At 36.8% G+C, this 13,006-nt stretch overlaps 1 protein-coding gene across 5 annotated transcripts in view; it reads left to right on the top strand.

Moving 5' to 3' along the window:
• Nucleotides 1–386: 386 nt before the first annotated feature.
• KIAA0586 (KIAA0586 ortholog) overlaps nt 387–13,006 on the top strand; it is a 121,242-nt gene continuing 108,622 nt past the window's right edge. For 2 of the 5 annotated variants that reach the window (XM_032875290.1, XM_032875288.1), the window contains exons 1-7: nt 387–516; nt 1,022–1,314; nt 2,204–2,268; nt 4,080–4,149; nt 5,636–5,705; nt 11,572–11,746; nt 12,437–12,658. In XM_032875290.1, the coding sequence (XP_032731181.1) occupies nt 1,116–1,314; nt 2,204–2,268; nt 4,080–4,149; nt 5,636–5,705; nt 11,572–11,746; nt 12,437–12,658 (801 nt within the window). In that variant the 5' untranslated portion in view covers nt 387–516; nt 1,022–1,115. Of the gene's footprint in view, nt 517–806; nt 849–1,021; nt 1,315–2,203; nt 2,269–4,079; nt 4,150–5,635; nt 5,706–11,571; nt 11,747–12,436; nt 12,659–13,006 lie in introns of those variants that run through there. The other 3 variants (XM_032875291.1, XM_032875289.1, XM_032875292.1) reach the window with 3 other exon arrangements.

Genomic DNA, 13,006 nt, shown 5'->3' with positions numbered 1-13,006 from the left:
TTTCTAGTCCTGACTTCCTCACCAACAACTACCCGAATCTGTCGAGAGTTTTGTAAAATTAATTTACTTAATCCCAGGTCCCTAACGGTCTCCAGGAGCTGCACTGTAAACAGTCCCTAGTCAACAGGAGTGGTATTGTCAGTTAAGCCGGGACCTGTGCGGGTCTCCGATGAGAACCTCCAGTTTTATTCAGTGTTTAAGTCTGGTGGGGCAATGTACTGCTTAAAACAATAAAATCAAATCTGCACCTTTTAAATCTTTTACGTTGGGAGTTTGTTTCCACCCGGAGAGGGATGGAGGTACACCAGAGGGCGGTCAGCTTTTTGGTTGGGTGTTTTGGACGATTTTCTTGGCGCGCATGCGTGTTGTGTCTCAAAGGACGACTTAAAGAGAAGTGGGTGTTGACTCGCGGGCAACTGAAGCTGTTGTCAGATTACACCTGTGACTGCCGGGTTGTGAAGCATTCGGGAGACGCAGAGGGGTGAATTTAGGTGTCCGATGTTTGCATCTGGAGGGGTGTGTAAGACTCTTTGGCTGAAGAAAGTTATTAAGCTTCTTAAGCTTATAGTTATTAATAACTATTTTAAATAACTTTTAGTTATTAATAAATTCTCAAAAGTTATTAAGCTTTTTTTTTTTTTTAAAGCATTTCAGTTTTACGTGCTTGACTCCCGCTTCTCAACAGATGTTAACCTCGCCTGCACATCTGTTTGGTTTTGCACTGCCAGCTCTTGGCTTTGGAAGTGCTCTCTGTTGTTTGGTTATTGTTGCTCATGCGGCCATTCTCTTGTCATCCCCACTCTCAGATTCACGGGCGTGTGCATTAATGGACTGAGTGGGATTGATGGGTAAATATGATGTTCTAATTGTCTCTAATCCTGGATTAAATACCAAACTGAAATTTCTAGCTTTGCGGATAGTGTTTAGACGTTGTTTTATTTAAAGGTTGATGACTGTTTTAAAATCACTTGAAATTCACATTTTCTTTATCATACTCCTCCTTCATTCCTTCTCCCCCAAGTCCTCAAAGCGGTGAAAATTTTGTTCTGAAGTTTTATGGACCCAGAAGAAATTCTTCTTTTGAGTACCGTGGGAATAGTTTTGTTACCAATAATATGAAAGGCTCTGAGTTTAGCCCGGAAAAGAAAAAAAGGGTTAAAATACCAGCGAGGAGACTTCGTGAGGTAGTTTCTCCAAATCAGGGAGATAATTTGGCTTTGCTGAAAGATGAGTTGCCCTGTGTTCCTCCAGCGTTGTCTGCAAATAAACGTCTTCCTGTTAGAACCGAGGCTAGCTTGAATGGAACGTTACGTGGTATGTGACTCCGAATAGCTTTCACTTTTGTAAATCTTTAGTCTTTATTTTCATTTCTTTTTTGCGTTTCAAAATTTAGGGGATTTTTAATCTTTAAATTATCAAACATAAGATGCATCTAGTTTTAATAGGTGTTTGAAAGCTGACCCCTTTCTCTGGGAAAATGGCTAGTACAATCAGTCTAATTGAAACATATCCAATAGGTGGAATGAATGAAACACTCTGTGCTTATTCTTTGTGTGGTTTTTGCACATTGTTCTTGTTCACATCTATGGTGGACACACTTAACTAGTGTGATGTGTTTACTGCTCATCAGTAGAGGTTTTTACCAAATGCTCTACCTTCTGTTTGGTTGGTGTTACTCAGTTTGGCATAGTAGAAAAGCATAACTTCTGCCTTTTGATGCCTTCCATGTTCCAACTCACTTAACCTGTCTCTCCAGTGAAAATGAAACATATGCTTTGCCCATTTCATTGATGATCATAAGTATCAAATTAATGAATATATGTGCAAAAACAAAAAAATGCATTTATAGTGCTGCTTTTGGGGGAGGTGTGGCATAATAAAGGCCTGCTTTTATATCATGTACATATTTTATTCCTGGCACATTCTACCCATAGAATGTCCAAAGCCAACATTGTAATGCTATATTTTAAAACATTTATCTCACTTGATTGTCAGTACTGATCCTTATTTTCCAAAATATCAGCTGTAAAATCTTCATCAGGATATATTTTAATTACAGTTTAAGTTCTTTGCATGAAAAATGGCTTCCAGTTTAGGTTTAGCGTTAATATTGAGTTTATAGTTCTTGAGTCAAGCCTATACAGTTTCCAAAAATATGGTTCTGATTTTAAAGTCACTAAAATTGATTCCTTTGTTTTGTTAGGTTCAGCAGACTTGACTAGAACTTATCAGCAGCCTCCATTAGCAAATTCTACTGGGCCAGAAAGGGTAAGCAAAAGAATTCTTAATTATGTTCACGTTAAGGTTTTCAGTATTGTTGAGTAATGTGTTCCTAAATTATGTTGGATGAGCAACAGGCCTTGTTTTTGCTTTAATTTCACTTACCAAGAGAAATGTTTTATATCCAATTGTGACTTGAATAGTATTTGAGACATTAAACAAAAATTCTTCCATAAAATAAAAAATACTCATTATTAAGATGTTGAACACTGAGAGAAATATTGGAACTGAAAACAAGCTCTGCTGTTACCTAAGAAATGGGGTTCTAGACCGGAGACTTCATATACTGTTAGGTAAAGGTAAAGAAATAGTAACAACATCATTTAAAAAAAGTGAGGTATGATTGTATGTTATCCAAACGATTGTAAGGTCTTTTGTGTGGTTTTTTTGAGGAGTCTTTAAGAAATAACATGAAATTCTCATCTTGACCTTTATAATGCTGAAAATATTTGATGATCAATACATTTTGTTCATGCAATCTAATTAGATTTTGACCACTATCACTATAGATTGTCAATTTAACAAGTCTTTAAAGAATAGAATTTCATAATATAATATCTTGAAAATTGAAGCTGGTAAACTAAGAATGAAATTAAAACTGTCTACTTACCAACTTTGCAAAAGATTCACAATAAAAATGTATAATTATGTGCTGTACTTGGTCCCTCTGTAAATGCTTAGCCTTTGGGTTGGTGTTTTTGTTTCTTTATTGAATATGCCTTATTTAATGATTAATGGTATTTGAATTCCATTCTCTAAATAATTTCCCAGAGGGATATGCTATTATATAAATTACCTCTGGAAAGACTGTATCAATATGTGTTCTTCAGCAAGATCATGAATAGAATTAGTGGTATTATTTTCTCTTAGCTTTACCAATACGAGACATCAGAATTAGACCAAAAAAAAAAAAAAAAAAAAAACCAACAAACCCACAAAACAAAACCACGAAACTTTGCCATTTTGATAGGTAAAGAAAGCATCTCATTTTATTTTGTCTTTTATTATTACCGATGGGGGAATTTTTTCCCATGTATATTGCCATCTTTATTCTTTTGTGATTTACATATTTCTATGCTATACTTTTTCTTACTCATTTGTAGGAGGTCTTTGTATTAATGTCCCAAATGCATTCTATTATATTGTTAGCCTCATTGACTATTTTTAGAAAGTTAACAGTTGTTTGTCAGGAGATAGCCTGATCACCTTCCTTTTATGATTTTCTCTTTACCCTTTTCTGATTTAGCAGGAAAAAAAATTGATGTGTCTAAGGAACAGGAAGAGCAATGTTGAATGAACCTAGTACTTAAAAGGTCAAGATGTTTTAGCATTGAATAGAATCTTAGAAATGAAGTCTAGGGTTACATATGTGAACAGAAAGCTGTTTGCCTGTGGAGAAGCCTTCTGAGACTACATTTTGAGCTCAGGGATAAAGAACACAGTGATTAATTTGTGATGTGCCTTGTGTTGGCCATCCTCATGCACTCCATTTGACTCAAAATGAATCAGATTTTCACATTAAACTGTAGCAACTTAATTGTTACGTGACTCCCTCTGCTAGAAGTGGCAAATTGAGATCTGAGTCTGAATTTTAGGACCACATTGCTTGCTTGTTTATTTACTCATTCAACAAATCCTTGAGTACCTTCGAGGTACCCAAGCGTTGTGGTGGTTCTGGGAATCGAGGGTATAAAAACACACGATCCTGCCCTCCTGTCTCTTAGCTAGTAAATGGTACTTAGTAAGTAATAAATCATAAAGGTTTTCTAGCCTTTCATTTTTCCTTTCATATCCCGAAGGGTTTTTCTAAGGATATTGCAGTGCAAGGGTTGCCTTTGGAGAAACTGGAAGAGAGCAACAAACAAAAAGGTAAAAAGGTAGACTTTTTTTGTTTTTTTTCTTACTGTGGTGAAATATACACAATGAAATTTATCACTCTAAATGTATAGTTCTGTAGCATTAGGTATATTCCCCTTATGCAGTTATCACCACCATCTGTTTCCAGACTTTTTTCATCTTCTCCAGTCAAAATTCTGTACTCATTAAATACTAACTCTCCATTTCCCCCCAAGTCTATCTAGTTTTATTATTGTCTTATTTCACTTAGCATGCCTTTGTGGTTCATTTACGTTTTATGTGTCAGGATTTTCTTTGTAAGGATAGGATTTTATATTTTTATGTTTTAAGACATTCATTGATTTTTTTAAAAGACCTTAATTAAAAAGACTTATTATTTTTTCTGATTATTTTGATCGTCTCATCTTAATAATCTATTAATGGAATCTTTGAAAACCAGAAAAAGGTTTATAGTCATAAAGGTAATTTTATTATTACTAACCTGTTGCATAGTTTGGTGTTAAGTATTTATTAAAAAAAATTTATAAACTCTGAATTCAAGTTTTGAGTAGTCTTTTGTAAGATAATAAGTTAAAAATATGCTTTGAGGAAATATTTAGTGACTTTTTTCTTTTTTTCTTTTAAAGATTTTATTTATTTGGCAGACAGAGATCACAACAGAGATCACAAGTAGGCAGAGAGAGAGGGGGAAGCAGGCTTCCCGCTGAGCAGAGAGCCCGATAAGGGGCTGAATCCCAAGACCCTGGGATCATGACCTGAGCCGAAGGCAGAGGCTTTAACCCACTGAGCCACCCAGGTGCCCCTTAGTGACTTTTTTCTATGTAGCTTTATTTTTATCTAAGCAGTTTTCTCTTTCAAGTTTGAGCAGAATGTCTCTAATTTATCCCCAGGTATTTTTGATACATTTTTTCCCCTATTGTCTAGGGTTATTACTATTATTATGCATTCATTTAATTTGTTCCTTGCACTTTTTTTATGAGAGGAGAAGGGGAAGGGAGAGAGGGAGAGTGAGAACCTCAGGCAGGCTCTGTGCCCAGTGCAGAACCTGTCATGCATGGGGCTCAGTCTCACAACGTTGAGAGCCAAAATCAAGTATTGGATCCTTGACCATTGGAAAGGAAACGGGGCACCTGGGTGGCTCAGTGGGTTAAAGCCTCTGCCTTCGGCTCAGGTCATGATCCCAGAGTCCTGGGATCGAGCCCCACATCTCTGCAGAGCAGAGAGCCTGCTTCCTCCTTTCTCTCTCTGCCTGCCTCTCTGCCTTGTGATCTCTGTCTGTCAAATAAATAAATAAAAATCTTAAAAAAAAAAAAAATTGGATGCTTAACTTACTGAGCCACCCAGGTGCCCCATTTCCTTGCATTTTCTTAAAATTGAGAAATTTTATTGCTGAATTCCTAACCATTCTCTTATTAGTTTAAAAACTGTTTGGGATAGCTTACTAAAATTTAACAAATTTTTAGGAATCTGAAGTGTGTTTCATGTTTTAATTTTGCAGCAAATGACATCTTTATTTCTCGGTACACCATGGGACAGAAAGATGCTCTAAGAGCAGCTTTAAAGCAAAAGTAAGTTTCATTTACAGAAAATAAGTGGGCCATTTCTTATGTTTTTATGTGATTCTCTAAAATCAGCTTCAATTACATTTTGGACATAGGAAAAACGTTCTTTTCGATGAATGAAATATATATAAAACATTTTTCATAGTGCTTGATATATAAGATACTCAGTAGCTGTGAATAATTATTATAAAAGAGGTACTGTTCTCAGGTTTTTATATGCATTAACTCATTTAATACTCATAAAATCCAATGAAGTAGATTCTATCACATCCCAATTTTACAGAATCCCCATTTTATAGATGAGGAAACTGAGGCACACAGAGATTGATTTTTCCCAAGGCCATTTAGCAAGTATTCACAGGGCTGGGATTCAGACCTAGGCACTCTGCCTTTGTAGAGTTTACTCTCTTAATCACTTCACTATACTACTTGTAGCAATGGTCAAGTACATAATACTTCCTATTTACTGTCTAGGGACATTTAGATTTTTCCTGGTCAAGATTTAAGAAAGGGATAAGGTTAGCATTTGGATGGAGTGAAAGGAGACCATGGCTATTACTCCATCAAAGTGGTCCCTCCCAAGTTCATCTTAAATACCAGTGAAATACAAAACTGACCCTAACAACAGCACCATGCTAAGCATGCATCTCCACTACTCTGGAGGCAGTTTTTATTATTTTTATCATTAGCATATATGTGATGAGATACATATTCTTAGGCTAAATGTATTCTACTCCTGACCTAGAACAGTCTGGAAGGCCCCTTAGAAAATAAGTAAAATTTTTACTTCATCTTGAACTCTCATTTTATTCAAAAAGGAAATCTTTATATTACTTCAAAATGGCAAATCATTTTTTTAATACTACAATTAAAATGATATACAACTACTGAAATAACAAAATTATTATTTTTCCACCTACAGCTATCTGTGGCAAATGTATTACACTCTGGGAAACATTGGACTAACAAAAATTAAAAATGTCTCTAAACCACAAGAGTGTGGTCTGAGCCAGCCAGAGTTTAAGAGCTGGTTGTTTGGCCTTATCATATTTTTCCTCTTTACCTTTGTTCAGCCTACAATCCCCAATATGTGATGTGGTTCAGAGAGGAATTTGGATGATAAATTGTATTCTGGGGCTTATAAATATATAAGAGAAAACAAAATTAAGGGCATGAGGAGTGGTGCAGTCTTTCAAGTTCTACAGTTGAACCAAATATTGCAGATTACATCTGACTCATTTGGATCAAAAGCGAGTATCACTTCTAATGCGTCTGACCTGCAGTAAGGACCTTACCAACTTGCCTTCAAGTCAGAACTCTCCTAATGGAAATCTCTGAGACCTCTCAGAACTCTCAGATCAGGGAAGGAGAAGTTTTCTATGAACAAATGGATGGTGAGAGGTAACAGTGAACACTAATCCCTCTTAGATAGTAGATCTCTCCCCATTTTAGGATGAAAGAACAGAATTAAAAACAGAGTAGGAAGGGTCTTGAGAAGGCGGTTGCAATGTAGAGAATAATTGAATCAGAAACATAAAAATGACTCTCATGTTGGGTTAAAAGACAGTCTATGTCTCAAGAGGTAGATTTTGCTGTAGTCAATGTCACTCGAATTTATTGGTTTTATTTTTTAATTTTTTATTATTTTTAATTTTTTTATTGTGTTATGTTAGTCACCATACAATAATACATCATTAGTTTTTGATGTAGTGTTCCAAGATTCATTGTTTACATATAACACCCAGTGTTCCATGCAATATGTGCCCTCCTCAATACCCACCACCAGGCTCCTCCATCGCCCCATCCCCCCTCCCCTCTATAAGTCTCAGTTTGTTTCTCAGAGTCCACAGTCTCTCATGGTTCATCTCCCCCTCCGATTTCTCCTGCTTCCCTTTTTCTTTCCTTCTCCTAATGTCCTCCATGTTATTCCTTATGTTCCACAACTAAGTGAAACCATATGATAATTGATTTTCTCTGCTTGACTTATTTATTGGTTTTAGAGAATGGTAGATGGAATTTGGCAAAGTGATTCTAAAATTTACCTGGAAGGACATACAGTTGAGAATACATATATATATATAATATTAAGAATACAGACATATGGAGGGGTGCCCGGTTGGCTCAGTGGGTTAAAGCCTCTGCCTTCGGCTCAGGTCATGATCCAGGGTCCTGGGATTGAGCCCTGCATTAGGCTTTCTGCTCAGCAGGGAGCCTGCTTCCTCCTCTCTCTCTGCCTGCCTCTGCCTACTTGTGATCTCCGTCTGTCAAATAAATAAATAAATCCTAAAAAAAAAAAAAAAGAATACAGACATATAGAATACACATAGTTGAGAATAGCTAATTTGGGGGGAAAAACTGGAATGATGGAGAATTTGTCCTATTTGATATAATTGCTCTAAATCTATACTAATAAAAAGTATAGACCAGAGTCTGAGTAAAGATTCTGGCCAGAGTGTCTAAAACAGGGTAGAATGTCCTTACATGTGGATGGAGAGGATGCAAGGGGCTAAGTTATACTTCTTCTTCTTCTTTTTTTTTTTTTAGATTCTATCTATTCATTAGATAGAGATCACAAGTAGGCAGACAGAGAGAGTGGAGGAAACAGGTTCCCTGCTGAGCAGAGAGTCCGATATGGGGCTCGATCCCAGGACCCTGAGATCATGACCTGAGCTGAAGGCAGAGGCCCAACCCACTGAACCACCCAGGCACCCCTAAGTTATACTTCTTTAAAGGAGAGAAAGGGCAAATCATCTTAAAATGTTAAGGTATGATATATATTTCTTAAAAAGCTCACTTAGATAGCAATATCAAAAGATGAATTGGAAGAGGACTGAACTGCAGTCCAGGAAACCAACTAGCTACAAATTTGGAGGTGATCTCTTTGAGAGGGATTTAGTTGGTCCTCAGTACATTGGAGGGTGGTGGAATGAGGGTGGGAATCATGCTGGTTTGGAGAGGAGTAGACAGGTTTGGAGGATAGAGATAGAATTGACAGGAATTGATGATTTGATCTGAGAGTGAAGAAGGAGCTAAGGATGAATCCCAGATTTTTGTCTTGTATAAATGCATGGTCAGTCATAGTATTCACTGAGAAAGGAAATCCTTGGGAAAGAATTCTTGGGGGAATAAATTTCATTTTGGACATTTGCAGGGGTTTGAGATATCGATGAGATATCCAGGTTAAAAATGTCCAGTAGGAAATTCAATATGAAGGTCAAATTCACAAAGTATATAGAATGTGCCACATATTCTATATAGTATATAGTGTAGAAGTAGTATATAAATGGTGATCTGAGCTCTGGGAACAGTTGAAGTGACTCAGGGAGAGTGAAAAGAAAGATGGCATAGAGTAGAACTCTAAGAAAACCAAACCCTTAAGAGCTATGCAAAAAAGCAAGTGAACTTCTAAATATGCTACTCAGTTTATCCAGCGTTGTTGGAGTGTGTGGTGTTAATAAAGCCGATGGGAATGAAGTTCTAAGTTTGATAGGCTTCTCAGAGGTGAAGGAAGGTAAGGACTGAAAAGTGTCCATTGAATTAAGCAAAAATTATTACTGGCCTTCATGAGGGCAGTTTCTTCATGGTATTGGTCTAAATGCCAGGTTCAGAGGATTTAAGAATAAGAAATAATTCTAAAGAAGAAGAAGGAGAAGAAGAAGAAGAAGGAGAAGGAGAAGGATGAAGAAGAAGAAGAAGAAGAAAAAGGAGGAGGAGGAGGAGGAGGAGGAGAAATAATTTTTCTGAATGAGAGAGTTGTATATTTTCCCTGTTTTTTACACTTGGGAGCTATTTACATTTGTTACATTGAGCATTTAATTTGATAATTAGAAAAAAACCTAAAATTTAAAAGCCTATTAAGAAGCTGATATCTAATCTTAGACAATATTATTTCTCTTGTTGGTCAACTTGATGTATTCATGTAGCATGATCGATCTTACAGGGTAACTCACATTCAGACTTCAGATAGGAATACTAAAGGATAGGAATATCTGAATTATATTTTCTTAGTATACCCCTTAATCAGTTAGATACATAATGAGTGCCTACTGTGCTTAGTTCTTTCTTAGTTGCTGTTTGGCCTAAAAGAAATCCCCCTTCCCTGCCCCTTACCCCACACCCCAGGTTGCTTAGAGCTTAGTTGGGGAGAGAATGTGGACATACATGGAGGAATGAGTGATTAGAACTGTGATAGGAAGCAGCATTGCATTTAATATATTATGAAACTGTTCTGCACAGATATTTAAACCAGGGGGTGGCTGCTTATCAAGCCTCAGTTGTGTACTATAGGCAGTAAAAGCAAAAGGAGTTATTGAAGGGAGAGATCCATTGAAAGTGTTTAAGGATACGTTTTTTGAAGAAGGTTAAGGCTTGTGTTGGATTTTAAAGACGGAGCAGGATATATAGTAAGTTGAGTGGAGGAAGGTTGAGAGAACAGTGATAAAAAGCCTGGAGTCAGATGTGGGAAGGGTGTGTTGTAGCCAGTGAGGAGCAATGTGACTCCTGAGAGGTTGTGTGTGAACTAACAGGTGTATATAGGAAGCTAGGGAGACAGGGCTGGGGGATGGTGTGTGTGGACAGTCAAGAAACAATTAGCCTAGTCATTTGCCTCTAAGGAACAATTTTAGATTTTTGAATGGTGGAGAGATATGTTTGGGAAGTTTCTGAAGGAGTAAAATCTGCAAGAATGAAATAGTTGGTAAGAGATGGTGAAGCTTTTTTTTTTTTTTTTTTTTTTTTTTTTAACCAGAGGCAGAAGCATGAAGGGAGAAGTATTATTCTGAGAGATTTAGATGTTATGGGACCATCTCTAGGAATCATAAGCCAACTGTGCTTTACTGGGTCTGTGACTTTGGTCAAGTAAATCCTATTACCTCTGTGGACCTCAGTTTCTTCGTCTGTCGCATTAGGATGTTAGGATATGTGGCCTATTGGGTTCCCCTTACTCCATAGTTCTGTGACACCATTCCTGCAATTGTGATGAAATAATTGACAAAACTTGGTGACTCATTTAGATGTGAGAAGGTAAGTGGAGAATGGAAAAGTCAAGAAAACTTCAAAATTTTGAGACAGAGAAAAATGCTCCTAGTAGAAATGAGGAAATATCAAAAAGGAGTAAGCTTAAGAGCTGCTCTGGGTCTTTTTAGAAACCAAGAGAAATCCAGCAGTTAGAGATAGAGGACATTCCTTCTGATCTTACTTAGACTTACCTAGGGACTCTGCAGTTTTGTCTGGTTCCTTTCATTGTTTTTGTTGTTGTTGTTGTTTTTCAGGGCAAATCTATAACAAAATTGAGTCTTTTTTCCCTTTTTTCTTAGTATTTACTTAGTTAAATCTCTCATTGTAAATATGTATGTATTTCTCTCATTTTTAATCCAGACTGCTTCAACCTGTTTTATGCCCTGTTTTAAGAAACTCTGTGACATTTATTAAATTGAAATGAGCTAGAATTAAAAAAAAAAAATTTTTTTTTTTTTTTTTTTTAGCAGCTTGAACAATTTCTCTTGGGTTGTATTCCTTTGGAAGTAAAACTTGGTACTTGCATTCTTAGAACCTTTTCTGCATGTTTTGCATTTGTCCTTCTTGATTATATATCTTTGTAATTGTGCCCACATCTTTTTCATATGTGCAAGCCTTATTTTCTGAAATATCACAGCCTTCCAGGAATTATCTTCTTATATCTTTAGTCTATAGCGACCTTTCATAGATTTCATTAACCAAGTGACTGATTAGATCCCGATATGGAAAACCAAGTGATTCAATTTTTGAAAAAAAATCAAGCAAACCCACCTTCAGCAATTTATCGTCGTGAATCCTTCTTGAAATGGCTCAGTGTGGCTTACTGAATATATTTCTATTCCTTTTTCATTTACAGAGCTCAAAACATGCCTGTGTTTAAGGAAGTAAAAGTACAGCTTTTTGAAGATGCAGGCCCAGAAAAGGACGTTGCTACTCAGGAGACGAGAATTTCACCCAGTGGAATTGATTCAGCTACAACTGTGGCCGCAGCGACTGCAGCTGCCATCGCTACGGCAGCCCCGCTGATCAAAGTATAATTTTCTCCCCAGATTTTTGCGGCTTCTTTGTCAAATGTAAAAACACTTATGAGGAATTGAGTCTATAAATGGTCGTATCCTACTGTAGACCAGTGTCATTCTGGTTGGTCTCAGTTTGAAAGAGTTTTCCTGTTTGTGCTTGTATATTACCTCTCAGGAGTTGAGACGTAACCTGCCTTGCTGTGATAATACTAGAGAACCTAGGACTGCCTGGTTTCAGCCTGAAAATATCACATCCAGGGAACCCTGAGTCCTGGGCAACCTGGGACAACAGGTCACCTTTATTTCAGAACTAGAAAGGAACTCAGAGATTGTCTGTGGCAACCCCCCTCAGTTTGCAAATGGAAAACTGAGAAACACTGTCAGAGTAGGCACAGGTCCCAGAGCTAATAGGTGGCCAAGCTAAGTCTGGGACTCCAGGCTGCTGACTTAATTCAGCCTGAGATTAGGGGGGGTATCAAAAGCTAATTTGTTTTGTTATTTGCTTCTTTTTAATTACCATTTAAGTATTTTATTTCTGGCAGCATAACAATTCTTTGTTGCAAATGTGTTATTAATGAGAGAAGAAAAATCTACTTAAGGCTAACTGTCTTCTTTTTATTTCTGTGATTTTTTATTATCAGTCACTTTAAACAGCCTTTGTAGTAACTGAGTGTGATGTCTTTTGGGATTTTATTGTTTTAGGTGCAGAGTGATTTGGAAGCAAAAGTCAATTCTGTTACAGAATTGCTGAATAAGTTACAGGAGGCTGATAAACAGTTACAACGTGTTACAGAGCAGCAAACAAGCATTCAGAATAAACATGAGAAACTACATTGTCATGATCATGAAAAGCAAATGAATGTGTTTATGGAGCAGCACATTAGGCATCTTGAAAAATTACAACAGCAGCAAATAGATATTCAGGTATCTCTAATAAAGCTAGCACACATCCCATGGCCTTTTATCACTTGGCTCCCTGAGCTAATATTCATTGATAATTGCAGTTGCTCATTACATTGTAACAGTTTTCATTCTTAAGTAATGATTTTTGAGTTCATTATTCTTCCTGTCCAAGTGGAGACCTCTCTCCGCACATTCTAGTTCAGATATCACTAGTTTTAGAAGACATTTCCATGGAGTTAGCTTTTCCTTTTTTTGTGGTATTTCTCTTCATACCATTTTTTAAAAAGATTTTATTCATTTATTTGACAGAGATCACAAGTAGGTAGAGAGGCAGGCAGAGAGAGAGAGTGGGGGAAGCAGGCTCCCTGC

Source organism: Lontra canadensis, unplaced genomic scaffold (genome assembly GCF_010015895.1).
Source record: "Lontra canadensis isolate GAN:19392208 unplaced genomic scaffold, GSC_riverotter_1.0 scaffold55, whole genome shotgun sequence".
Taxonomy (NCBI): domain Eukaryota; kingdom Metazoa; phylum Chordata; class Mammalia; order Carnivora; family Mustelidae; genus Lontra; species Lontra canadensis.
This window is presented reverse-complemented; position numbering and strand designations above follow the sequence as displayed.